At 43.4% G+C, this 27913-nt stretch overlaps 1 protein-coding gene across 1 annotated transcript; it reads right to left on the bottom strand.

Annotated features, from left to right (window-relative positions):
• Nucleotides 1-1730: 1730 nt before the first annotated feature.
• prrc2b (proline-rich coiled-coil 2B) lies at nt 1731-23321 on the bottom strand. Its single transcript, XM_030784420.1, has 32 exons — nt 23178-23321; nt 19805-19983; nt 19257-19434; nt 17328-17430; nt 17117-17180; nt 16772-16915; nt 16107-16411; nt 15639-15766; nt 15288-15451; nt 15015-15102; nt 14715-14868; nt 14265-14604; nt 13724-13899; nt 13062-13263; nt 12722-12935; nt 10539-12575; nt 9944-10128; nt 9574-9683; nt 9142-9283; nt 8813-8889; nt 7447-7632; nt 6709-6990; nt 6361-6462; nt 6081-6273; nt 5703-5800; nt 5337-5464; nt 4722-4962; nt 4363-4533; nt 4055-4134; nt 3327-3405; nt 2827-3036; nt 1731-2091 (listed from the first exon to the last, which is right to left on the bottom strand). The coding sequence occupies exons 2-32, from the start codon at nt 19917-19919 to the stop codon at nt 1927-1929; spliced, it is 6861 nt and encodes a 2286-aa protein (XP_030640280.1). The 5' UTR covers nt 19920-19983; nt 23178-23321; the 3' UTR covers nt 1731-1926.
• Nucleotides 23322-27913: the final 4592 nt, after the last annotated feature.

The following is a 27913-nucleotide window of genomic DNA, read 5'->3' as shown; positions in this document are numbered from 1 at the left end:
TGTTTTTTTTTGTGTTTGATTGTTTTTTGACAAGACCGTGGCAAGTAAGAGCCATGGCACTGGTATCTTCTCTGTGCATTTTCAAACTGATGACAATGTGGGGTGGGGAGGGGGGGTTTAATGTTTCCCAGTCATTACTGCAACCCCAGAGATAATGTATGATTCACTGAAAACACAGGCAAAGATAATAAGCCGTAATGCACATTTTATACGACCCCCAAACGGCCCCCTCCACACTTTTTTGCAATGTAAAAAATAAAGCATTTGGACCCTGACTGAGAAATGATTGGCTGCTTTTATTGCTTGTGCCACCCTAGAGACATCCGATGGTGATGAAAAGGAAGTTGTCAGAACACACACTCACAAAAAAAAAGGAAGGGAAAAAAAAAAAGAATAATAAACTGGGGGGGGGGGGGGGGGGGTACAATGTGCTTGGCCTAATAACTCTCAAACTGTATTACATGTAAACCCAGATGCATATTACAAAATACAACCCAAAAAAAAGGAAAGAAAAAAAAAAATCAAGCAGTAGATAGCAACATTTCAAAACCAGACCATTAGGTTCGCACAAAGAATCAACCCACCCATGCCAAACTCCCCTACCCCCTGCCCTCCCAAAACACGGAACAAGTGCCCCAAAAAAAAAAAAAAAAAAAAAATACAACCCTGCCTCCCCTTCACCCAACACATAAGTTAAGCAGAGCACGCAATCCACAGCATCAAATTTCACCAGACTTGAAACACACAGTCTTTGAAAAATGTAACATTTCTCACTGGCCCGGGGGGGGGGGGGGGGGGGGGGGGGGGGGGGGGGGACAATGTCGCCCTTTAAAAACCTGACATCAGCACACTGCTCCTGTGCCAGTGAAGCATCATGAGGCAACATTGTTTCATGTCAAATATATCGCTCCTGTTGACGATTCATAAAGAGAGGAGAAATAATAATAAGGAAAAGAAGCATTAAAAATAAACAGAGCGATTCTCTACGCAGTCTTTCACAAGCAACTGGAGTACCAACAAGTTTTTTTTTGTTCAGCGATGGGCGATCTGTGTTCTCGCTTCTTTTTTTTTTTTTTTTTTTTTTTTTTCCCCCTCCAGGTTTACACAAAATAACATCCTCAAATTTGGGTTTGAATGTTTTCGTTTATTGAATAAAATCTGTCCTTTAATAGAGCAAGAACGCCGTGATTACTTTAAAAAAAAAAAAAAAAAAAGGGGAAAAAAAATAAGAAAAAAAAAGGAGAGAAAAGGATTAAAACTCCACGGTGACCAGTAAAAATGTCAAAGGAAAATGACAGATGGTGCCGCACACTGCAGTTCTTTCCAAAGGAAAAAAAGGAACAAAAACAAAAAAAACAAAACACCAATGCTGACAGATTTGCTTCTGGTTTCAGCATGTTCTTTGATTCTTAACCACTGTCATTTGACTATGGTCCAGAGCACTTACAGTTTGGCAATGGGCAGGAGGAGACACATAAACTGCAGTAACTCAAACTTCCTTTCTTTTCACTGAACGTTTTTTTGTTTTTTAAACTTCTTTCTTTTTTTTATTGTTTAGACTTTGATGGCGAGCAACATAGAAAACGTGAATTTATATACCCTTAATCTTCTCTTGAAATGGACAATACATGTTAATAAATAAAGATGATTTTCAAGAGTCTGTTTGGAAGTGTCCAAAACTATTGTGTCTATGTATATATATATATAGTATACATTTATATATATATATATTTATATATCTCTATATGTGGTGTTTTATAAGTGTCTGACTCAGAATCGTTTTGGAGTTGGTACAGTAGCCCACTCCTCAGCTGGTTGCCCTGGTGACCGAAGTGGGCTGAAGAAAGGAAGAAGAATGGTCCTACGGATGTCTGGAGACGACAGAAATCTTGCCACAGCGGGATGGAGAATGACGACACGAGCGTGTTAGGCTTTGCCTTCCTCGATTTTGACAGACTGAGGTTTGATGGCTCCAGTGCGGGCTGGTTTGACCTGTCCCGTAGGGAGGGGTTCCTGCAGCTTGGTAGGCATTACCACCGAGGGCGTCTTCCCCTCACCCACCGCCTGTCGAGCATCCCGAAGGGCTTTCACCTGCACCAAACCGGACACACACACACACACACACACACACACACACACAAAAGGAAGGAAGACACATCATAAGTCAAGGACCTGGCTTTTCAAGAATAGCACAGTAAACAGGATAAAATACACTTTAGTAAATGCACATAACATAAAGGCAATCGGGACCATTGGGACCAGGGCTAAAATATTAATACTAATCTTGCTGGTACATGCTACCTGACAAGGTGGGTTTGGTAGGCAAATTTATAATTATCAGGGATACACAAAGGGCTACAGCTGGAGATCTAAACCATGAACACCAGAAAATGTGGTTGTTTTGTTTGTAATGGCATAAGGCCACAAATGTGGTAAGTTATGCTCTACAGACAAACAGCAGCTGAATACAATTACCCATAAAAAAAAAAAATTGAATACCAACAATTACCCATAAAAAGCAAAACAAAACATATATATATATATAGAGAGAGAGAGAGAGAGAGAGGTGTGTGTGTGTGTGTGTGTGTGTGTGTGTGTGTATATGTATGTGTGTGTGTATATGTATGTGTGTGTGTATGTATGTGTGTGTGTGCGCGTGTACATACACACACACACACACACACACACAGACACACACACACACACGCATATGAATGTATATACGAATAAAAAGTATTGGAGCCAGGCATTGAGCCAGAGGGGAGAAGAAAACAAAGAACAAATGGATTAAATGAAATTACCTATATTTTACAGTTGGTGGCTCACCTTCATGCCCTCCTCAGGCCCCTTGGCGGCGGGCTCGGGGTTGGACGGGGGCGTAGAGTGAGGTGGCTCTCGCCCAGGGCTGGGGTAAGGAGGAGAGCGGATGATGACGGTCTTGCTGACTGGCATGACTGGACGCTGGATGGGGTTGGGGAAGGGCCCGGTGGTGGGAGGTCGCATGTGCATCACCATGCTGCCCTGAGGGGTAGGGACCTGTGCGTGGGGGTGGGGGTCACATATTGGGTCATTTTGATACAGTCCACATAATAGTCTAATGATAGTCCCTAGCTGCAGCAAAACCTACTGCGAGTAAATAAAAGAAACACTGTACCCTACATGCCCTCCATATGCAAGTATTAAAAAAACTGTCTTATTCTGTAAATGATGTTTGGCTGCCTAAAGATTTGGTAATGACACAAAGATGCCAGATGGGCACTGGCACTGAGCGGAGAATAGAAAGCAATGAAATGGAGACTTGAATGTTGGTAGACTTTGGATGATACCTGCTGTGTGTAATGTCCAGGAAGAGGGCCGACAGCCTGGGGTCCAGATGGCTTTCCGCTAGGGCTCGCCGAACCAGGCCTGGGAAATACAGAGGACCGTGATGGATCATACAGTCACACTATGCCACGTGTGTGCATGTACACAGATACACAGCTCAAATGCAAACATAGCTGAAATCTTGATTTGCGCAGTGAAGGCCAACACTAATGTTCAGGAATGTTAGTTACCAACACAACAGGCAGATTTCAACTAGGTCCAGGTACAGCAGGTAAAATTCATATCACAATACAAAATTCATATCACTGTACAATCCTGTGGTAGGTATCATGCCTTGTTTCTTTTTTTTTTTTTTTCCATGCCATGCTTCTTAATTAGGTAAGATGAACTGTAATTCACACATTGTAGTCTTGTTGCTCTCCACTTCAACATTTTGCCATTTCACATCATTTTTTGCCAATCTATAGGCTAGCGTACTGATTATTCTCCAAGCCATTTTTAAAATCTTTTAATGGTTACATTATATTTACTCTATTCATGTGGCGGCCTGAATTTCCAAATGTGCAAACAGTTTTCCTTTCATGCACAACCAGAATAAACATTGAGATTTTTCTCTAATCATAGCACATGTCTCTACAGAACAGCTGAGACATTCTACCGCCCAGCACTTTTCCAACACACTCAAAGTGACCTTTGACCCTTGAGATCCTATAATGGTGTTCCAGCTCACCTGTAGGAGCCACCAGGTATCCCTGGAGAGTGACTGGGCTTGTCTGAGAACTGGAACCCTTTCATCTCCATCTGCGGGGGCTGGGAGGACAAAACACACACAATTTACTGAATAAATCAAAGGAGACTGAAAACACTTCAGCCTCTCTTAATCCTCCATGCTTGTGCATTAAAAAAAAAAAAATGAAATGCTTTAAAAGATTAATAGATTAACTCATATCAAAGCAATGACAAACCCAAAAATCTTAGCAAAAAAAAAAAAAAAAAAAATCAGAAAGCAGCATGGGAGAGTGAATATTCCTAACGTACCTCTCTGCTGGCGGTCATGACCGGGGGCTGGGATCCAGGGGGCATCATTCTGCGGGGAGGGGCTCCGACAGGCAGGTTCTGGCCTTGCTGGAGCTGGATTGACTGGGGGAGGATCAGGTGCTGCTGAGCAGAGCCGTACCGCAGCTGAGAGCCAGGCAGGGGCATGGTCACCTACACAGAGAAGGGGAAAGACTCAAATGTCAAAATGTCAACATTCTTAACACTTCACAGAGATTTCTTCAACCAGTCAATCCATGCTAACGCATGATTCCGTTCTTTATCTTTCCACAATCACTGTGCCACTTAATGTTGTTATTTTTGCAGGCATGTGGCTGTAGACTTCTTGTGTAGGTGTTTACCTGGATGAGCTGAGAGTCCATGAGCTGAGAAGTGCCCATGCCAGGGGCCTGGTTCATTGGGCTGTCGTAGACCAGGGGCTGGCTACCATTAATGGGCTGGTAGTGGGATCCGGACTGGGGCTTGACCATCTCTGAGGGCTGCATGCCTGGGAAGGCAGAGTAGGGTCCTTTGAGTGGAGCCCCTCCAGAGAGCACCATGGGGTTAGGCTGAGACAGGTTTGGGTGCATGTAAACCTGGGATCTGAACAGAAGTAGAACAGAAAAAAATGAATATACATTCATAAAACATTCACAAAAAAAAACAGTCAAATATTATGTGGTTTTCAACCAATTTGCCGGTTTTGACACTGAACACATGCTCAAGTTAAACAAGATCTTCAAAATAGATTAGACTGAGATAGAAAGACAACATTTTTCAGCATAATTATGAGTTTCCGTGCTGAAAGCATGTCTGTGCTAAATGAGATCTTCGAAACAGAACAGACATTTTAATGTAATTGCGCGGACAAACTTGCTCATCCTCTAGACTGGAATTAAATTTTGCACTGAGACATTGTTTTCAGAGAGCACGTTCTTTCACTGAACAGAGACAGACACGTGAGGTGGGTGTGTTACCTGAAAGGCGGGATGGAGTTGAACATCTCCTGGGACTGAGAGACAGGAAGGCCGCCCCTGAGACCAAGCTGGGCCTGTGCCTGCAGAGAGGTGTGCAGGGAGATAGGGATCTGCTGGGCAGCCGCAGCCTGGGGAACGAAACAACAGCACCCAATAACAGTGTGACTGACCGAAATGAAGATGGATGGGTTTAACCAGTGCATTTGTCTCTTTCAGTGACGGGCTAATTTTTGCTAGACCTTATCACATATAAATTTATTATTAAACAAGAAAAAGGTACAAAAGACAGAGAGACAGAGAGAGAGAGAGAGAGAGAGAGAGAGAGAGAGAGAGAGAGAGAGGGGTATTACTGAGACAGGGACATACTTGCTGGTAGCTCTGTTGTTGGGTCATGGCTGGAGGGACGAGGCGGGGTTGACTTGGAAAGACGTGACCATCTAGATAAAGAGGGGGGATGTGATTACCTAAGAGAGAGAGAGAGAGTGTGTGAACAAAGACTTCAGACACACAGTATAAAACAAGTTCCCCATCATCTTTTTTTGGTCTTTACGGAACACGTTTCAACTGAATGTTTCCATATTTTATCGCTGCATCTACTCACATTTTATTTCAAAACAATTACTAATTATTTTTTCCCCAAAAAATTTTCATTTATCAGTATGAATACTTAGTGTATTTTTCCACCTCTGACAGTTTTGCTGGCTTTTCTGAATGCATTCACAGAAAACAGATCTAGCATGTCACCTTGCATGGAGACAGAGGGGGCGACAGAGGCGACAGGCATGGGAGGCATGGACACTCCTCCGAAGGAGCTGTAACTGACTCCGCTGGAGGAGCCGGCGCTGCAGGGAGGCTGCGTGCCAGAGCCTGCCCCACCAGGCGAGCCCTGCTCGGGCAGAGACTGCGAGTTCTCCCAGGCTTTCCGAGCAGACTCCATCTGGGAGGAGGAGAAGGAGGAGGAGATTTAGGTGATAAAGCTGTAAAGAGCTGAAGAGGTGGACAGAGCTGTGATTCTATGGGTTACCTTAAGAGTGAGGTCTGTGCTGGGGAAAGAAATGGGGTTGAGGTTGATGCCTGGCTGGAGGTGGTCTCTGCGCAACATTGGGATGGCTTGAGTAAGAGTCGCCTACGGGGGGCAAAAAAAAAAAAAAAAAAAGATTACATTTCCGATGACGAAAACATAAACTAGAAACATACTACAGCTTACGCTTAAAGTTCTAACGCTCTGCTTTTCATTGCAGGCTTCTTACTCCCTCCCTTCAATCATTAAGATCACGTGTATGCAGAATTCATTCCCAGTAAAAAATAAAATTACAAAAAAAACACAACCCAATTTTAATAAAGCTGAAAATACGGCATGAAATACACGAACATTGCTGGCCAGTGCGTCCTGCAGTTTGGTGACAGGGTTGGAGACGGGCACCGGTGTGGATCCCGGGGGCAGGCTAAAGTCTGAGTCTTTGGCGCTGACCCCAAACTCAATGGGTGGCACAGGGATGACATTGTCCACGTGGATGTCCACTCCATTGACGGGTGTGAGGGGCCTGTCCAGACGTTCCACACCTTCAGAACCCTTGCGGTTCTTAAGCGAGCGCTCGTTCCCGATCGGGCCCGGTTTGTGTTCCTTACTCTGCTCGGGTCCAGCGTCAGAGTCCTGGCATAAAGAAAGAGACATGAAACAGCCGCTCACCCAGACAGACAGAACCTCTGTGAGTCAGCCAGTAAAAGATTTTAAACTTTTTCTCAAACTGATTCAGAAGCCTCTACCACGCCGCGTTTAGACTTCAAATCATGTTCATGGCTGCACTGGGCTGAGTAACTGTGTAGGACATCCTACCTCCTCCCAAGAGAGCTTGTGGTGCCAGCAAAAGTAGGCCAAACGTGAGAGAAGGCCCACTGTGGCAAAATTAAAACAAAACACAGCAGACAAACCCAACAAGCAAAACATACAGGGCAACCAGGAAAAGACTGAATTTTGGCTTAGGCCTATGTAAAATGATCCCTCACACGTAAGTAAATATGTCTACACAGATGGACAGGAACTGATTTTTTTTTTGTTTTGGTTTGGTTTTTTGGGTTTTTTTGTTTTTGTTTTGTTTCTCCACTGCACCTTTTCCGTCTGACAGGGCGGAAGCCCTTTGAGCTCATCGTGTTTGGGCTGGGGTGGGGTGCACCCCTTGGTTTCCTCTGGCTTGTGGGTACAGTAAGGGGAACTTCTTTGGGAGGAGTCGGCAGAGGACCCCTGAGACTCAGTGCTCAAGTCAATGCCACTGTCAGTCAGTGTCCCCTTAAACACCTAGAAATAGATAAACAAAAACCGGGTTTGTTTTGTTTTGTTGTTTTTGATTTTAATTAAGATATCCAATTTAGAACACCAACTCAATTTAGTGTCTTTTTTTTTTTTTTTTGGATCTCAAAGAATTTTTTCCCCCCCTGTGAAAATGCCTCTTCAGATTTCAATTAAAGATTTTAAATTGTTGTTGAAATAGCTGAGAAATCTGCAGAAAATACATCTTTTCCTGATGATCACACTTTGGGTTTTCAGCATTATTAATTTTTTAGGTTTTTCAGGTTCTGTGGTTGATAAGCATGCTGAGTCTCAGAGGACGTCCACCAAGGCCAGAGGTGCATATCCCCCCCTACAGGGTGGAGAGGGGTAAAGCACGCAGTTGCAAAGCAGCAGATTCAGAGAATGGTGGCTCACAACGCAAAGCCCAGCAACGCATGAGTTCCACACAAGCCAGAGAAAAAACCAAACTTAAAAGTAAGTAAATAACGAAATGAATAAAACACCACTTGCATTCCATCTAGCGACAAGAAGCAGCCAAAGACAAGACAATATGCACACTGGAAGATGTATGCATTTGTAAATGGGTGTGAGGGTACATTTAATGGTACTACAATGTTTGCTGTAATGCTTGCAGTTTGATGTATACTCCAAACAATTTTCCCACTGGTCAAGAGCTGATGTAATGTATAATGCTGCAAACAGACTGTGATATGGAAAATCACGTACGGCTAAAACTTGAGCAATTACTCTGATGTCTGAGTGCATGTTTTATAATGTAACGAGATAAAGTAACCAAACTTTTTTCAAAAATGCCAACCAGTAATATGACTTTGGCAAAGTGCAGGCAGTTGTTGTAAGTCTGCCAGTAACACTTGTGAAAATTTACATTTCTATTTTTGTATCAAAAACGCACCAAATTGTGACCCCTCCCAAGCCATGCATTTCGTGTACCATTACACCCCCAGAAAGTGTGTGCTTATAAAGAGGTGAAGCATTAGCAGTCTTAAACATTCCATGTAAACATTTACCAAGCACTATATAATATAACCTCACTGTACTGACACTAAAAAATTAACACCATCTAACACCAATTAACACCACGTGTGGATGTGTTGAGGTTGATGGTCCTCAGTTTTACACACAAACTGAACAGTGGACAGTGATGAACAGGGGCAATCAGCAGTACCTCTGAGTTTGGCTCACTCCCTGTGTAGGACACTTGTTTCGACCACGAGTCACCCCCAGACGACTGAACAGTGAGAGCTTCAAGAAAGAACAGGACAACCACGCTCCATATTTACTTCGTCACACAAATAACTACAACTGCAAAAGTACATAACAATATGTATGCACTACAGTAGTATAATAGTATTCTTGAGTTTTGGGTTTGTCGACAAAGTTAAGGTGAATAATGTTTTCTTAAAATTAATTTTACTTTATTTGGATAGTAACTTCTCAGATTTCTACAAAAAAAAAAATTAACTCATTATTCAGAAAAACCGGAGCTGGTCTTACTGCTGCTGTTGGTCTCCCAGATTTCTGTGCCAAGATTGCCGGTGGACAGCGCCTCCTCTGGCTGCTCAATGGACATGCTCCCCTGCTTTTTAGCAAAGCGGGGAGGCATTTTCGAAGCCACTGATCGGTTTTTCACGGCCACCTGCAAGTAAATTATTATTATTATTATCATTGTTACTGTCTTTTTTTTTTTTTTTTACATTCATCTAAATACTTCTGTCTGACTAACTTCTGTCTAAGCAAGTGCAAAATCCACATGAACTCAAGAGAATCTGATCCATGCTTAAGGGCTCACTGCACTACAAGCCTACGCCCCTAAAACAAACACAGGAAAATGTTGCTTTGGTCTTTATTTCCAAGGTTAAACGTGTTAACCTTGACTGAGTATCTGCAAGTAAGGAGTGAATGGAATACAGGGGACAGATAACTCACAGCTGCTCCTTGCTCCTTCCTCCTGCGCTCCTCCTCGTGTGGGCGCAGCTGTTTTTTGGACAAGGCATCTTGAAATCCCTCTGTGCTAGATGCTCCTGCATCACCCTCAACTGTGAGGTACGAATAAAACAGACGTCATAAGAAGCGGAGTGGACAAAGAAAGTCACCTTTTCTTCAATGGCATAAAACACTGTATATGCGACAAACCATATACGGAAAAAGATTCCCACGTGTCAAGGGCACCATGAGAAAGCTTAGTTAACACGAGTGCAACTGTATAAATTCGTGTCTGAGCACACAGCGCTCGACTTCACTGCTTATTCAATGCAAGGGTCACGACTTAAGTTCACATGTCGGTGATTTCACTTACTTGGGTAACTATTCAGGTCGTACTGAGAAAGGGGCTCTGACATTTCCCCCTTCATGGTCCTGGCCTTCAGGTCCTTCTCCATCTTCCCCGAGCCTTCCATAGCGCTCGCCTGCAGGGCCTCCTCAGACTGCTCCACGCTGTACACAGACCCAGAGCTCAGGCCTGAAGTCGCATCATCTGGACTCCTGTACCACGAACAGAGATGAGAGAGGAAGAGTACGTCACGACTCTTTTGTCATGATGCCAAAGCCTGAACTGCGGCCCTGCCTGCTGTCGCATTTCCTGATGATAAAGCTGTGACTCTTGGCTCCCTTTCATAATCTCAATAATGAGTGCGAACAGTTCACAAGAACTGATGCAAAACTAATTCTGCTGGTAACGGGTCAATGGAAGTGCTATCTATTAAGATAGGTGAGAGTGCCCAATTACATTTGGTTTTGGAGCATAACTACCTGTCTAAAGACTATTCCATAAACATAACACCCTTTCTGACAATTTGATGAAAATGCACCATCAAATAAATGACACTTCATAACAAATCTGTAACGCACCAACAATTCTTGATGTGTCCTCGCCAAGCCTTTCACTAACTAACCTTTTGCAATTTGAGGATACTCCATTCTGCCAGCTCTCGTTTCTGTTTGAAGAGCTTGCATTTGGAGTTTCTGCTGAACGAGACATCTTGTTGCCCTCCAAGATCCCCGGATCTCCCTTACGGTTCTGCCTGTCAACCAGGGGGCGCTGGCTAGAGAAGCTTCGCTTAGAAAGCTCTCTCTTCTCTCCGCTGCCTGATTCGCCGTGGACTGAGTCCGCAGGTACTTCTCCCTGCTGGCTGCTGCCTCCACGCTTCTCTCTCCAGTCATTGAAGTCACTGTTCTCCGAGCCAGTTTCCCAGTCCTCGGCTTGACGCTGCCCACCAAAGTCGTGAGATCTCCCACCAGAATACTGACTGGGCCAGTTATCTTCACTTGTCTTTGCACGACCAGGCCAAGGATTGGAGAAGTCTCCGTTGACGTACTCTTCGCTGTTCCACTGTCCCCCTGGTTCTCGCTCTTGACGGAGCCGCCTGAAGCGTGGAGGTTTGTCCTGCCGCGGGGGACGTCTTCTTCGTAAGGGTCGGTTATCAGGATTGTCATTGTCGATATAGTAGTCGCCTTCTCCTGATCTGTCCTCTACTCCATTCTCCATGAATGATCCTGAGAACTTCTGGGCATACTTTGGGGGCTCACGCTCGGTTGGTCTCCTATTGTAAGGCTCCACACCAAGGCCATACCCATTTTCTTGCACAGATCCACCTCCATTTCCGAACTGGGTTCCTCTACCTCTCCAAGTAGAAATGTCTTTTGATCCAAACCCACGGTTATATCCAGTATTAAGGCGGGGAGGCAGTGATCGCCCGAATCCACGGGAGGTTTTGGTTTTCTCCCGCGAATCTCCACTGGCAGCTTGATCATCTGTGTAAACCTTGTTTGATCTCCAGGAGTCCCTGTCTGCCTTTTTAACATCACCTGTTACAGCATACGTGGCTTCGCCATTCTCAGTGCCTTTCTGGCGCCGGCGTTTGGGCAACTCTTCATACTCTGAGGTCTCGCTAAGGGTTTCACTCACATTACGCCGACGAGGCTTGCCTCTTTGCAGGTCCTCTGTCTTGACGAACTCCCGTGGCCCTCGGCCTCGGTTTGCCCTTTGGGTGCCGCTGTTGCTGCTGTTAAAGTTTCCTCTAGTGTTTTCGCTTCGTCCTCCACGACCTCCACCCCGTGAGCTGAACTCCCTGAAGCCCCTGCCACGCCCACGGCCTACCCCTCTGGCCCCTGCAAACGCCTGCTCTTCGTCAATAAAAATCCAGTTGTTGCGACGAGGTGCCGTCAGCTCCCTACTATCCGACACATCTCTGGACTGAGTCTTTGCGCTGTCCCAGGTGCTCTCCTTGTTGGTGTCTTCACTTTGGTTACAGACTTTCTCTGCTTTGGGAGGAATGGGCTGCTTTTCCTCAGGGGAGGCTACAACGGGAGAGACAGAGCGCCTGTTCGCCAAAGGCTGGCTGTCTTTCTTCAGGTCGTACACATTGGTGAGTACCTCCTTCTCCAGCCTGTATGGGACAGGCTTCTCCTCTGGCTCAGATCTGGGCTTCTCATTCTCTTTGTCCTCAACCTTCAGGGCCTTCAGCACAGGCTTTTTAATAGGTCCAGTCCTCCTAAAAGTTCTGTTACTGGATTCAGACGGCTGGCTGACACTGCTGCTGCTGCTCGACCCTGGGTCCGACCACTGCGCTTGACAGCCGCCATCCTTCTTCAGGGCACCATCTTTCCTCCAGAAATCGGAGTCATAGCCCTTGTCCTTGCTAGAGCTGTCAAACACTTCATGACGAGATTCAGAATTATCCTTCTGGTGCCGGGCGCCAGAGGTTTCTTTGGGGTCTGGCTTGGAGTAGTCGCAGTCTCCCTGGTGGGACCTGTTGTGTGATGGGGGCAGGAGATTTTCCTCATGAGAAACTTCTCTCTGAGAGCCCAGAGAAATGTCTGAGTTTCTACCCTGGCGACAGCCCTGGTGTGAAAAGTCCTCGGCCGGGCTTTCAACTCGGTCGTTGCTCCTCTCCTCATAAGAGTCCTGCTGAGAGCACGACTGATCGCTCCTGGAGTGAAACCAAAAGATATTAAATGTTATTGCTGACAGTCCTAAGTAGACAAACTGGAAATAACCATGTTTGACAAAAACAATTTTTATTTGAAATTCATACTTTAAACTTTGCTGGTCTGAGCAGTTTCCTGCGCCACTAACCTGTCATCACCCTGGCTTCTGTCAGTGTTTTCACGCTGTCTCTGGTAGGGAGGGGTGAAACTGCGTGCAGGTGGGTATCCATCTTGGTTCCACACTGGGTAAGGCTCTGTGGAGGGGGCTCTCCTATCTTGGTGCATACTGGGATGGCAGCCCTCATCTGAGGCAGAGCCAGGACTATTCAGATGGTCCTGCTGCATTACTGGTTTCATCATTCCTATATAGTCCAACACAATTCAAATAGAGCACAAAAAATATTTCAAGAAAGAGACAACAACAAATTTCCCAAAGGAAAAAAAAAAAGTCTTGCTGGTAGAATGCAGTTTTTCCAATTAAAACTAACCGGACGACTGAACAGGATTCGGGTAATAATCGACCGGAGAGCGTCCTTGCGTCATGCGGGGATCCATGTATGGGGGCATAAGCATCCAACGTGGATCAAATCCAAGGACATGGGGTGGGTAGTATCCACGCTGGGGGTGGTTAGAGCCAGACTGTGTAGGATGACCTGACTGTTGCCACTGTGGCACCTTATACACTTGCTCCTGAAATGAAATTTCCAGAACACAGGCATTTCTCAGTTATTGAACAAGCTACAGATGTGCTCGCAATTTCTCAAATAAGAATATGGGTTTTTGAATATGGATCTCAAATAAGAAGAACCATCCCCCCTGACACCAAAATCTGAATTCCAAAACCAAGATTAACCTTTCTGTCCTTGAAAAGGTGCTCGTCGAATGTACCAACATGAATACGTAAAAATCTGGGCTCTACTCTAATGCCTCATTTTCCCTGAAAATACATGCTAAACAGTGAGGAAAAGCGTTCTCGAGCACAAACCAATCTCTGTCCCAATTTATACGCCTACAAACAGTGGCTGTGTTTGTCAGGCAGCCGTTTAGAAAACACATGCTCCTTTGAACTTCGGCGCACTAATCCCTAAGCATTATGGGATTAGGCAATTCTGCTCTGCAGCCTTTGATGAGGTCAGCTGCAGCCGCTCACCTGCTGCTGCTGCTGCTTTTGGAAGCGCGGAGGCATGGCCTTCTGGTGCCTGCTGTAGTCTGGGAGGGGAGAGGTGGCCTCATGACTATCATCCTCATTGTGATAGTTAAAACCACCAGGGCTATCATCTCTGTAGTCCTGGCTGGGAGGCTGATCTGAGGGTGGATCAGATGCTTCTAATGGAAAGGCAGAAATATTTAAAAACAGCATTGGGCATTGGATATACTGAGAGGCAAAAAAATCAATAGTGAATGCAAATCTTTTTCCAAATTAAACCAAATCCTTCGACAAATGATCATGCAAGGTGCTAGGGTAGGCCAATAAATAAAATATTCCCACATTTTGAAAAAAAAAAAAAAAAAAAAAACTTTCACAGAACTTTCCTATTAATGTTCTATCACTAATAGTTTCTGGTTCTGGCTTCGGTCAACATTCCAATTGCTCCGAAACCACCATTCAATGACAGTAACTACTCAGTCAACTTTTTCTCCAAAACTCTAGTGAAAATCTAGTGATTATTTTAAGGTCTCAATCTGCTTACCCTTAACAGCATGCTGCCAGCCCTCTGAGTGAGGTCTGGAAGATTCTTTGCCTGGAGACTGGGACAGCTCCCTGTCCAAATCTTTCTGCAAAGGATCCCCAGAACGCACTGGCCTTTCCGTCTTGCCGAATTTCTCATCGAGCTTTTTCAGTTTCTCCGCACAAGCGGCCAGTCTCTCCTCGCGGGCCCGTCGTTCCTCCTCTTCACGGCGCCGCCTGGCACGCTCCACGGCCTCCGATATGTCCGCGGTGACGAACTTCCCTCGCGGAGCCGCCTGGCGCTGAGGCTCGTCCTGCTCCTCAGCAGATTCCCCCGTCGCGCTGCTACCCTTCTGCTGATGCTGAACGCAACACATTATAAAAAAGTGGGATGAAGCAAGATTTGGACTCTTGACCCAGAACGACACATCTCCAAAAGTACAAGTACTGAGACAGTTCTCTCTGTTATTACCTGTGAGTCAGAGGAAGCGAGTCTGGAGGGCTTCCTGGAGGACAGAGACTCTTGCTGCCGCTGGTACAACTCTTCCTCGGGGCCATCCTGCGCATACGGGCCCTCTCCCGAACTCAGAGAAGACTGACGCTCCCTGTGATTCTCCCAGTCACCCCTGCAACACATGGAGGAAGAGACAGATTTTTTTTTTTTTTTAAGTTAAGAAAACCTTCAGCTTCATTATTACTCACCCATTCCAAAAGCTGATTTAGAGAAAAATAAGTGTATAAAGCTCAGAGGAGACACAAATAAAACCCTCACCAAATCTTATTCTTCTCACAGGGAGAGTGATCTTCCTCATCATCACTGAATTTGAGCTTCTCGCTGTAATCCACCTCTTCGTGAAGACCTGTCTCAGACACACAAGCAGACAGACTCAGCATTCTGTCAGCCAACAGTTTACAGAGATACTCAACCAATTTAAATTTTGTTAAGTGCTGAGGTCCTTCAATTCCATTTAATAACATTTTCATTGCCTCTGCAAGAAACGTGAACATGTTTGAGACAATTAGTTCTAAGACACAACCAGCGCACCTGCCCAGCCATCTTCACAGTCATTGTCCAAGTCGTCCAGATCCTTCAGGTCATCAGGATTAATGATGGCAGGACGAGGGGCTCGTTCACCGGGCCGACGGATCGGCCGAGGTGAAGGACGAGGCGGCGCTCGGATAAAGCGATTCTCCCTCCTCACATCACCACTTTTAAAGTAAAGAGAATATCATCCAATTAGCTCCCACTGGATAACAGCGTGAATATTTTGAATGAACTTGATGACATATGGGGCATACGAATGCAATCAGAATCTGAAGTTGTTTGTTTTTGTGATAACATTCACTTGCCAGCCATCATTAAAGTTGACATATAGCGATCCAGTGCAGTACTTACTTGACAGATTCTGGGGCAGGGTAGACCGGTCTGAAGGTAGGCCTGGCATCAAAACGTACTGGAGCAACCACAGTGGCAGGGCTGTGTTCAGAGGAGCCCTGGGCATCATGAGTCTCTTTAGGGCACATCTAGGAAGAGGTATAAAGAAATAAATACATAACTAAGTATTAAAGCTGGTCCTCATACACAATGCTCTGAGATTAAATTCTCTCATGGTAGAGAGAATGGGTCAATGTGGGGCAGTATGAACAATTTTCATATTTACTATGGAAACAATAAATGCAACACTCTTTGCTTTTTGGGAGCGGGTGGGCGCAGCATTGAGTATTTATGCACCAACTAAAGCAGCGTTGAGTGTTGATGCACTAACTAAATGTCCTCGTTACAATTAGTGTCTTCAGTGATTAGTGGTCTCGCTAATTTAGGGATGTCCAAAGCAGTTTCAGCTGTGGGGAGGGGACTACTCACAAAGGCAGGCAGCATGTCATGATAGGTGGTAGAGGGGTGGTGGAGCTGGTAATGCAGGGTGGATGGAGCAGGCCGACGGAGGGGCTGGCCTAGGCGGAGTGAAGACTCCTTCAGCTCAGGAGATGGAGCCGTGGCAGTAGCGGTGTTGGAGGATGATGAGGAGGAAGAGGAAGAGGAGGAAGGGGGAGGAGGCGTCACAGTTTCAGCTGCGCCGCTGGCCTTGCCCTCCGGCTCCGCAGAGAGGGCAGGGGACAGAGCAGAGGGCTGAAGGTTCCTCCCGCCTCCCTCCCTCCAGCTCGTTACATCTGAGAAAAGAGAGAGAAAAGAAAAGAACACATTATGCAGAGACAACAACGAGCAACTTAAAAAAAAAAAAAGACAACTGCAAGTGCTGGACTCAACAGCTAATAAAACACAGACCTCTTGGCTGAACCCCTGTGATGACAGGTTTCAGTATTTTCTCCAGAGACACTGACCATTTTCACGCATAATAACTTCTCTGAGACTTTAAAGAGACATTCTGACACAAAACGACTATGTGAAAGGTGAAATGTGGTTGTAACATTACATCACAATCCTTACAGAGAGCTTGGCCACTGAAGTTCTGAGAAGACATACAGACACACAGAGAGACAGACAGACAGACATGGAGGGAGTGGACTCACTCTGGGGGCGGAGGCTTGGTCCGGGCCCATACGACGGATCGAAGGCGCTTCTTTCCTTGCCAGCTTTGTCCTGCTCTCCGGCTGCTTTCAGAGTCGGAAATTCCTCGTGAGAGAAGGGCTGCAGTCGGTTTGAGGCCCTTGAACCTTAAAGGCAAAAAAAGAGCAACAACTCTAACATTCCGTTTTATTTCACATATCTGGCAGAATCTGCCTCAATGGAAAGAAGTGCAGGTTTTGTAAGCAAGTAAGACAAAGTAAACAAAGCTCCTGCAAGCACTGAGAGTAATAAGCAACACACTTATTCTATTAAAAAAAAAAAATCAGAGTAGACTAATGCCAATTTACCATCGTGCTCTGCTGCCGTTCCATTTAGCTGTGCCCATTGCTTTGGTCCACCTGTGCTTATGCTCTGTGTAAAAGACAGCATAGGGAACAGTTGAACAAACACCCAAAAAAAACCCAAAACAAAACAAACGGGCCCCCTTTGCCGTTTTGCTGACTGAATGCATGCCATACACAGTGAACCTCGAGCTCAACGCCGTGTGATCATTCTTACCTCCTGGCTGGCTACCGGCGTCGGCTTCTGAAGATTGGAGACAGATTTCTGTAAAGCCAGCTGCGGCTGCAACTCCGGCAGCTGTGCTGTTGATGCAGTGGAACTATGGAAGACAAAAGGAAAAAAAAGAGTCACTTTACACATCCTTGTTGAGAGAAGCCTGCATGCTGATTTGAAAGGGGAGGGCTCGGAGAGGCATAATAATATCTTAAACGCATCATAATTGTATGATTGTTGGTCAGTAGGTATTTTAAATCACATTAACAGCATCAGATCAACGTTAAGATCTGACCTAGGATCTGGATTTTTTTTTTCCACAACACACTGCTGTTATGATTTGACTAATGTGTAACAGAGTCAGACCAACACTTATCAATATTAGAGCCATGTTAATATTTGTGCAATATTGAACCATATGCAGATGTATTTTTGATGTTTGAAATCAGCAAGCACATTTAGGCACCATTTATGATACAATGAATTTTTTTTTTAAAAAAATGTAAATGCTGTTACTGTAAAACATGAGCAATGAGCAAAATTATGTCACTTCTGAAAAACTGTGAGCATTTAGGAACAGCTGTCCTAGTCTGAAACACGACATGACTGACCTGAACACGCAAAGCAAGAAATTCCAGCGCATCAAATTTATTCATTCATCTTATAGAGCATCATCCCCAATGCATCCACAGAATCTCTCAAAGCAAAAGAAGCAAAATGCTACACCATCTCACACACACACACAAACTGTTGCTGTGCTGCTGTTGTATTCCTCCACATGAATATTTTTCTGGGGAAAACTGGACTAAGTTGTGTATTAGCAGATGCCTTTCATCCTTTAAAACCCTGTCCACAATGTTGAAATGTACATTTACAGCTTAACAAAAGAAAACAAAAAAAATTAATACTGCTGGATATGAGTGTAGGCAGTGAAAGTTCATGTCAGATAAGACCATTTCAGCATGAGTCGAGAATTAGCATATCAACTAGCATATCATCCAAAAATAAAAGTCAGGAGTGCAGATTCTGCCACCATCACATGAAACATAAGAGGACGGTTTTTAGTGTTATTTTCCAAATGCTACTGAATCATTCTTTTCAGACGGTTTTGATGCTTTACCTCTAAGCACAACAGAATCCCTCTGGTTCAAAGTGTTCTGCTTGTGGTGTTATTGAAAGTCTTGAGCTTTTGTTATCACGAGAACTGTGCCCAGCCTAAAACTGATCGATGTGCATTAACAGTGCTGTCACTTGTGCTATGTTCAGTAGCCCCCCTCCTACTCCCCCTATTCCACGCTCTTTCAACCACCCACACAAAGGTACACAGAACCATAGCATCCTACTGATCACCACCTACACACACACACACACGCAGAGCTCTCGGCTGTTCCTGTTCTACCTTAGGGAGGAAAAAAAATTTTGCTCTTGCTTGTTTACACACACCTCTACTGCCAGTCTTCATGTTCTGATCAAATACATATATACAAACATTTCAAGGCATTATAGCTAGAAAGAGCTGCTCAATCAACAACTGAATTCATCCCAACTGGTCTGCAGTGATCCACTGATGAATATTATCACCCTGGCAATGAGGTCCTCAAATTCTTCAACATGTGTCAAAGTGACAGTCCATTTAACAGGATGCAAAAGTCACATTCTCTCACTACATTGCTCTCTATCCAGTCCAGGAGTAAGCAGACAGATGGTAATTAGCTCAAGCAGATAACCGATTCACTTATGCAGTCTGCAAAAGAAAATTTACACCCAAAGTCTCTCCGCCAAAAGGCCACACGGACAGCAAAATCTCCCCGCTCAAAAATCAGCATGAGAAACCAGTGCAAAATTCCAGTCAATATGTTTCACTTAGATCCACGACGGGTCGAGCGATGGTGAACACTATGATATTGGTCTTATGAGGCTTCACTTTCTCACCTCTTTTGATCGGGTTGTTCCTGCTTGTTTGCCCATCCTGTTCCGTCTTTGGGCACAATTATCACGTTGGGATCGTTTCCTTTGTTTTCTGATTTCAGGCTCGGCAGGTGAGCGGGTGGGGGCATGCGCCGGGCAGTGGCCACTTTTCCAAGACTCTGCAATCCATGTCGCGGAACAACTGAGACGAGAGAGAGAGAGAGACAGACAGAGAGAGAGAGAGAAGGTAAAGACTGAAAGACCTGGATTGTTTTTTAGACAGCAGGCAAGTCATTAAACTGCAACATTTAGGAGAAAACCTAGGCTGGGTCAGACAGATGCTGTTGGAAGAAGTTACAGTATGAATTCTCTGCCCTTTAGTTATAAAGACACTGCTCCAAGAAATATTTCCTTAAAAAACAAATAAATAAATAAAATCATTATTTTTCTTCTTTCCCTGTCACACAGAATTGCTTCAAAACTAACAAACTCTTCATGACAAATCTGCTGCAGACAATTATAATATAGCAACTTTCCTTCAAACCAATATTACAATCCAAGCATGGCCTTACCTGTGGTTTTCTGATTCTCTATTGACTTTCCCTTGTACTTGTCATATAGACTGAGCGAGGAGTACTTGCTTTTCCCATCCTTGGACTTGGTTATTTGCCCCAAACGATCGGACATTGCGATGTAATGTCATCGAGTATGGAAATTTTTCTTTGCTCCTCTTCCTCTATGCCGTCTGTTTCTGCAAAGACAACAACAACAACAATGTCAACAACAACAACATTTAAGAGCTCCCACAAGACGTTTTTAGGTTCTTAGATAAACAAAATCTTCCACAGGCAGGTTTACAGGGGGAAAAGTAGCAAGGAACTTGAATCAGAGCCCTCTAAACACTCCATTTCTTTATGCAGAAAACACTTCAAATGAAGACCTCCAACACTACAGATAAGGAGTAACGATAGAAACTGCTAATACCTCACTGTAATTCTTCTCCATGGGCCCTGAATTCAGCATTACCAAACACAGATCTCAAAATTATAATAACTTCGTCATGTGGTCGTTCTTACCAAGCTAATTAGGCAATGTCAACTTTCTGTAATTACGCTATTGGGGTGTTTAAAGCTTGTGGAATTTCTCAATATTATAAGCTTAACAAAAGAGGGGAAAACTCTAATATTCAAACCATACTGTTAAAACTGTGATATGACACAGCACAGAAAAGGACAGAATCTGGGCTTTATTCTATTTCAAATGACACTGACATGAAGAAATAAGTCTGTCTAAGAACAAATATATAAACCCATCGAGACAATTTGGGGAGCTCGAAATTCTTTAATCAAGCTGACACACTAGAGTCACCACGTTTTCCCAGTTGTATGTGTGACAAAGTCCTACAAGAACCTGTGTCCCCATTGCCACTGCAGAAACATGATCATACACACACACACACACACACACATATATATATATGGGGGAGGGAACTGGGCCGTAGATCAGAACCATTCCATCTACCACAGCAACAAAAAAGGCCACTAAACATCAAAGATTACACACACAGTAAACTTGCACTCTAAAGGAAAGGCCAGCAGGCTAGACTCTAGTCAATCAGCATCCTCTTCCACAGCCCCACAGTGATGCCCCAGCCACACACAGAGTGGTCCAGGGTCCGGCGGTGTGGACAGTTAAAGAACAAAGCCGGAACAATCGTTTGAGACCTGCAGGATTTAAAGGGCCTAGTCAAAACGGGCCTTCATGTGACGGGTGTGTCATTCCAAATGAAAAGCGCCCTGAGAAGAGCTATTACAGTAATTCAAAGGCTGCACTAAGAAGGGGCCCACCATGGCCTGGACACAAGCCAGCTATGTGGAGGTGAAATCCTGTGTAAACAGCAGGGACAACAGCATATGTTCACGCTCTGATGAGACACAGGGGTCACAGAGGACTCCTCCACGGGAAACAGATCAGAGAGTGAGAGAGGACTCATCATGCACTCTCAGGAGTTAACTGCTACTCAAGACTCATCTCTTATATTCTAAAATAACTGAGAGAGGAGACAGATACAGAGCTTGACGCCTGACACACACTCTGTCTCTTTCTCACTGCATCTGCTAAGTTTCAGTACCCTTTAATGATAAGCATTATTCTTATTTCGATTTGGAGTGGATATCCAATACGTGCCTTTCACCTTTAAGATTCAAAAGGGAATAGGTTGAGCCCTCTAATAGTACCTAAGAATTGGAGATCATTTATGTGTTCACAAACAATTAGCCCACACTTTTTTTAAGACTCGTATAAAGACATGGTATTGTTGTCACATTGAAAGTAATATTTACTTTTAAAATCACGGCTTAACCCAGCTATTATCTGCAAAGGAGCAGTTATCGGAGGAAACGGTCAGTTAACTCAAAATGATCTAAACAGCAAAATGGCGTGACTCAAAATTGGGGTAATCTGACATTGGGATCGCAAAATGCAGCATCATAAGCAATGGATTTTAACGATGAAAACAATCCCTGCGATGAGCACACGTTGTAGTTATAAGAAACATATATTCACAGGAGAGAAAATGCAGATAAAAACACAAACAAGGAAGAAACCCGAAGTCACCGCCAATTCTTATAACCATGTACGCTTTGAAACGGTACTCAATCACCTCTGACGAGGCATGCTAACGTCGCCAAAAAAAAAAAACCCAGAAAAACAACACTTATATACGTACGCATTTTAACGTGCATTTCAGGCATTTTATGTACTCTGAATTCTAACGGCAGGTATACTTGGCGATATTAGTGAGTTAAAGCTTTCCGGTAAGGTTCAAGTTCTTGAGGGTTTTGGAGGAGACAAAGATAATAAGCAACCACGGTTGCGCAAGGCCTTCATCAAGCAATTTGCCATCTCTTATTAAGGAAAAAAAAAGATTTTTTTCTACGATATCCGGTATGAGGTAGTTCGCTTATAGATACTACTGTAGGTAACGCTGTCTATTAATGGCTAAGAATGTTTATAACTGAGGTGAAATCATACTAGCCAGAATGTCAACCGGTGAACACACTTCATTTCACGATGTTCAACGAAGTATCAAAATCATAGGTAGCATACATTTGTTTCGTCCTCCTCTAACTAGCCAAATTAGCAGGCAAACGTTTAGCCTGCTAACCTTGGATAGGGTGAGAGCCAACACAAGAAATGTACATTTGACAAGATACTGTTGCCACCCGAAAAGGCCCCGAAATACCTACAGACGTCCATCATGTACACAATATAACTCGTTGCAGTGACGTTCCAACATGTCTTTCAGGGTCACAGGCTTGAATAGCACGACATACCAAAAAAATAAATAAAGACCAACTGCCAGGCCAGTCCCTTACCCACCAGGAACTATGCTAGCCATAGTTAGCACTATTTGTAAACAGACCTTGCTAACAAGCTAACATTTGAACTCTGAAAGCTATTTGTACAAACACTAATGTCTCTAACCTGAAAACTATATACTAGGCGATCTCTTTAGGAGTATGATGTGGTATTCCAATACTTAATCAACTGTAAAACGACGGAAAAATAGCAGGTACCACAGCTCAAAATATTCAGCTAACACAAAAGTGGCTGCCACGATCAAGCGGTGAGCTAACTCTACGCTCAGGATCAAAAACTGGGCCAAGAGGCTACTTCAACTTTTCTTGGTTGCGAGACGTACTATTAAGTCTTCGTTTGCACACACTACCTTATTACAAACTGCCAATTCGTTTGTACTCTCAGGGTGCTCAATGGTCCCTCTTCAGATTTCTGGAGCGAAGAGGAAAAGGCAATGTATATTGGACAAGGCGATTAAAAATGGCTGCTGCCCAGAACAAAGCAACAATAAAACTAGGATAGAGGAACCTACACTTAGCTTAAGAAAAACGGCTGATTTTTATATTAATAGGGAACAAAACTCACCGATTCCACTTGTTACGATTAGTTGAGACCAGATATAACAATATATAGCCGCCTAATACTATAGCTTGCAAGGATGGATGAAGATTCTTCAGCCAATTCGCTATTTATTTTCCCGTTAAACTTGTTGTCTATGGGACCTACCCGGCCTTAAACACAAGCCTTCGCTCTCGTCGACTAAGGTGCCGCTGTGCACGGATATGACGTATGATTCGAACAGTGTCGCTCTGTGGTGTTTTAGTGTATTGCATGAAGGAGACGGCACTGAAAAGTTAAATCGGCTGTCATGTGAAGAGATGTAAAGATCATACTTCGGAACTTTTATCAACATCAGTCATTATAAAGCTCAAGAGACAATTCAGTCATAACGGAATATGGTGCTCAGGGGTTTTGTGTTTATACAGATAAAAATGAAGATCATCCTACTTGAGGAAGCATGTTTATAGTTAAACAGTAGTGTGATCGCTGACATAACTATAGTTTTATTATTTATTTATTTTACACACGCAAATGACACGTGAATTACTTTTCTAAATCACTTAAAACATTGAGTGAGTTTCTATCTATTAATTAATTTATTTATGTATTGAAAATTCTGTAAACCAGAACACAATTTGGTAGTGAACAGCAACAGACCTTCAAATCATATAATAATCTGATCATTTGAAATGATTATGGGCTTTCCATTTGCACCTTTCAACTGCGGGACATGGAATTTGTGTCTCGTACACAAATTGGTACTCTTAACAATAAACTTCAAGTCATGCGCTCCCTATTATTTTGCAAGTTTGATTTTCAAACTCTGCAATGGACCCTGCCATCCGCCCAGTGAAGGCTTGGATAGGCTCCAGCACCCCCCGCGACCCTAATTAGGATGAGTGGCATAGAAAATGAATGAATGATTTTCAAACTATTTTTTTAACATCCTGAAAAATGAGCGTGTTTAGTCATAATGGAAACGTTGGTGGACAGGGCACTGTGTGAAGGGCAGTGTTGACGATGACAGAGAGTTGGGTAATCACATTAGCTCATGGGTGAAAAAAGATCTTCAGTGAGCCTGGAGACCTATGGTCATCAGAGCACTGTTGCCATGTGTTTCTACCAACAGTGACGGGCTCATATTTTACCCATGGCAGTTCACAAAGGTCCCGTGTCACATACTGTCACCATGGTTACACCACGTGACACATTATTTGCATTTAGCCCCCCCACCCAAACAAAAAGACAACAATAATTATATTTTGTGGGGAGACAACATTTCAGATTATTAAGTTGCATGTACAATTTGTTTCACTGATAATTTTGTTGTAACTTGTAATTCTCTCCATGTCATTTGATAAGTGAGCTAAACTCACTGGATAAGGACAATTTAACCACAGTCTTATTAGAGTCTGTGCTGACCAGACTGGGCCTTCACATAGTGGGTTTTATAAGTTCATCAGCACTAATGTTACTTGAATTAAATTTAGCATATGACTGAATATAAAGTAAAAAGCTGTTTCTATGTCCTGTGTATTATCTAAAAGTGCCAACAAAAACAGTACGGACAGGGGGGAAAATTATGTAAGTGTTAGGTGGATTAAAATTATGGCACATGTTGTGGAGAGGAGGTATGTGACAGTGTTTTTCAGGCTTTTACAATAAGGTCAGACAGCACCGAGTGAGAAAATTAAGCTTTAACAGTAACACAACATAACGTAACAGTAACATAATGAAGTAAAGAGTATATTAGGACTCACTTTAAAGTGCTTACCAAGACAGGGGAAAGTCATTTAAGACACAAAATTCTGATCCTGTGCCATTAGCTACTTCATCTCTATTGCTGGCTGAAAAGAAACAAGTCTTTTTTTTCTTTCTTATAGGTCTTGCTAGTGAAACCACTCATCGTTTAACACAGGCATATGAGGCCTCATTATGCCCTCTAGAGGGCGTACTTGTCAAGCTGTGGCTACACCTTGTGACCACACATCAAGGCATCAGGAGAAAGATTGACATTTCTTACAACTTTAATTGAAACAGGAATAGTTACAGGAGGGAGTTTCACCTTCCTATGCATGAGTATCTTTTTTTTTATCAGTTTTTAAAGGCATGTGGCTATTTCAGACAGCATGAATTAGAGATTACACATATTCAGCTTTGGTTTATTTATTTGTTAGTTTTTGTTTCTTTGGGTAAACTAATCAAAGGACAGGTTTATAGCTCAGAAATTATTATTCTGTTCAAGACCTTCACATTTCTCTTCAGTGTTAAAGTAGGAATGAAGACTGCAAAAAACACAGAATAAGTACAAATTTCTTGCTTTTTTCACTCTGTCTTATGTCAGATCGATGAATGGTCATGTATAACAATGATATTTGAGTTAAATTGCTGAAAAAGATCCCTTTTAGATGTCCGACAACAGCCATTAAGCACAGAAGAGCATTGTGGTTGCTGTCAGAACCACCTGTTTTGTTCCTGGGCAGCATTTGATGAGAGAACAGCCTCAGGCCCCATGATGAAATCCAACTGAGCTCTCCCCGCTCAACCCACTGACAGCTCCCCTCAAAGTCCTGTCAGTTTCAGACTCCCTCCAGCCTGTACGTGAGCAGTTTCCAAAAGGGGCTCCACAGGGACGTTTATCTGAACAATGCCTTCACTTCACCTCCGACCTCCCTTCCCACACTCCGCACCTCCTCGGGGGACCTGAGATGAGTGTTTGGAAGCAGGCAACACTCAGCTGGGTCAATGATGTATGTGAAGCACAGGGTATTTGTAGAACAGTGTTGTACACCTGAATGTCATTTGGGATAAAGTCACAAAGAAAGCAGCATGACCCATTCTCTGACTTGAGGAGGTAATATCTGAAAGGTCTGTGGTTTGAATGCTTTATTTCCCTCCCTTGATCTCAAGCTATAGAACTCAGAGAAAAGACAGATGAATTCTGCTTGATCACCAGATCTAGACAAGTCATTGATTTATGATATTTAGTTCTGGTTATAGTAACAAAGAATATACCCTTATTTAAGAACATGACATAAGTTTTTTTGTTTTGATATTAGTGTTGGGACTACATCCAAGTACACAACTATTTCGCAGCTAAACTTCCTGTCTTGATTATGTCTGGCCGTTCCCATGATATCTTTTTCAGCTGTTTTTTTTTTAACTAGGTATCAAATGGTATCCTAATTGCTTTTACTAGTTGTTGTTATCACTCATTATTGCCTAAAATGAACTTGTGTTTCGAGACTTTATTTATTTTAACAGGCCGCATTACCTCACAGGATGGGAGTTGTAACTATTCTTTGTATGTCAGATTCATTTTTAACGAGTGTGAGGCAGTCAGGAAACCACAAGTTCTCTGTGCTCTGCGGAGCTCTCAGTGCAAATGCATTGAGCTTGGTGTAATTCATAAAGTCAGTCCAATCGGGCTAATGCCATCTCTGCTGGTACACCCATTTAAGTGAGCGAAACACCATTCAAACAAAAAGCCAGTGAAAAAACAACATAAACATAGTCACTTTTTCTTTCTCTCTCTCTCTGTCTTTCATCTTGGCTGGTTTCTAGCACAACAACTACCCTGTGCCAACGCACCCCCCCCCCTTCCCGTAGCACAGGAGCCAGAGCAGATTAGGCGACACGTGTACTAATGGGCCATGTGGCTGGGCCTGATACTCTAATCTACTGGAGTGCAGCAAGCCAGGGTATCAGCTCCACCGCCCCTGTGTGCATGCATAACTCCAGTCAGGACTCAGCAGGGGCTTCCTCCCGTAAGATTATCTGTGCATCAGTTTCTGGTGTCTTACAAACTAAGTCCTGTTTCTGGGTGAGGTTTTAGTGCAAGATCCCAAAGCAGGAGAGCGTAGTGACAAAGCAGTGTACAATGACCGCTTCTGATGTGATGCTAAGAGGATTTGAAATTTTTATAGAATTTGCAAGAGACACTGAACATAGTCAACCGTCAAAAGCAGATGTTCTGAAAATATATTTATGTGACAAAAGACAAGAGTAGGCTGTTGGTTTCAACAATTTTTTACTGAAGATCTTATGCTAAGTACACTTAAATTCAGGAATAAAATGGTTCGTCAGGTATTGGTAAGTTTGTGAACTTTACCAAGGTAAACCAGAGATGATGGGATTCAAACAAAGTTTTACGATTTCATTTCTCTCATCTGGTACCCCAAAAGCTGTGAGGTTGAATCATATTAAAAATGCACTCCTTCAGTTCTCATAAGAGGCAAACCATAGGATTATAGCCCCTTACACAAAATCATGCTCTGTTTAGATTAGTCATCAAAATGCAGAAACACGTACATTGTGTATTTTTAAGAGCACCACAGATTCCCATTAGACTCAACAGAATAAATGTTCAAATGAATCTACTCCATTTGTTAATAATTTAAATATCAGTTGTCACCTCAGGTTATGAACATGTTTGACATGTCATTCAATGTTTGCTGTGCCACAGTGTTCGTGAGAACATGACAAGACAGAATTGGGATAGTGCCAGCTGGTTTTCTTACGTTCAACTTGTAAGTAAGCAGTAACAGAGGCTCTGATAACACACGGCCTATGCACAGCCTGATCAATGTGCATCTATTGCACAATATACCTCTTAAACCTGTCAGGTAGTAAAAGAAAAACAAAAAAAGAAATGTTTTCTCAGACACAAGTTTATAAATGAAAAGTAAAGCCTTTGAGGTCAAAAGTTTGGATGAAAGAGAAGAACAAGATTATTTCAAAAGCAATTCCACAAAACACAC

Source organism: Chanos chanos, chromosome 9 (assembly GCF_902362185.1).
Source record: "Chanos chanos chromosome 9, fChaCha1.1, whole genome shotgun sequence".
NCBI lineage: Eukaryota > Metazoa > Chordata > Actinopteri > Gonorynchiformes > Chanidae > Chanos > Chanos chanos.
Note: the sequence above shows the minus strand (reverse complement) of the source record. Positions and strands in the feature narration are given on the sequence as shown.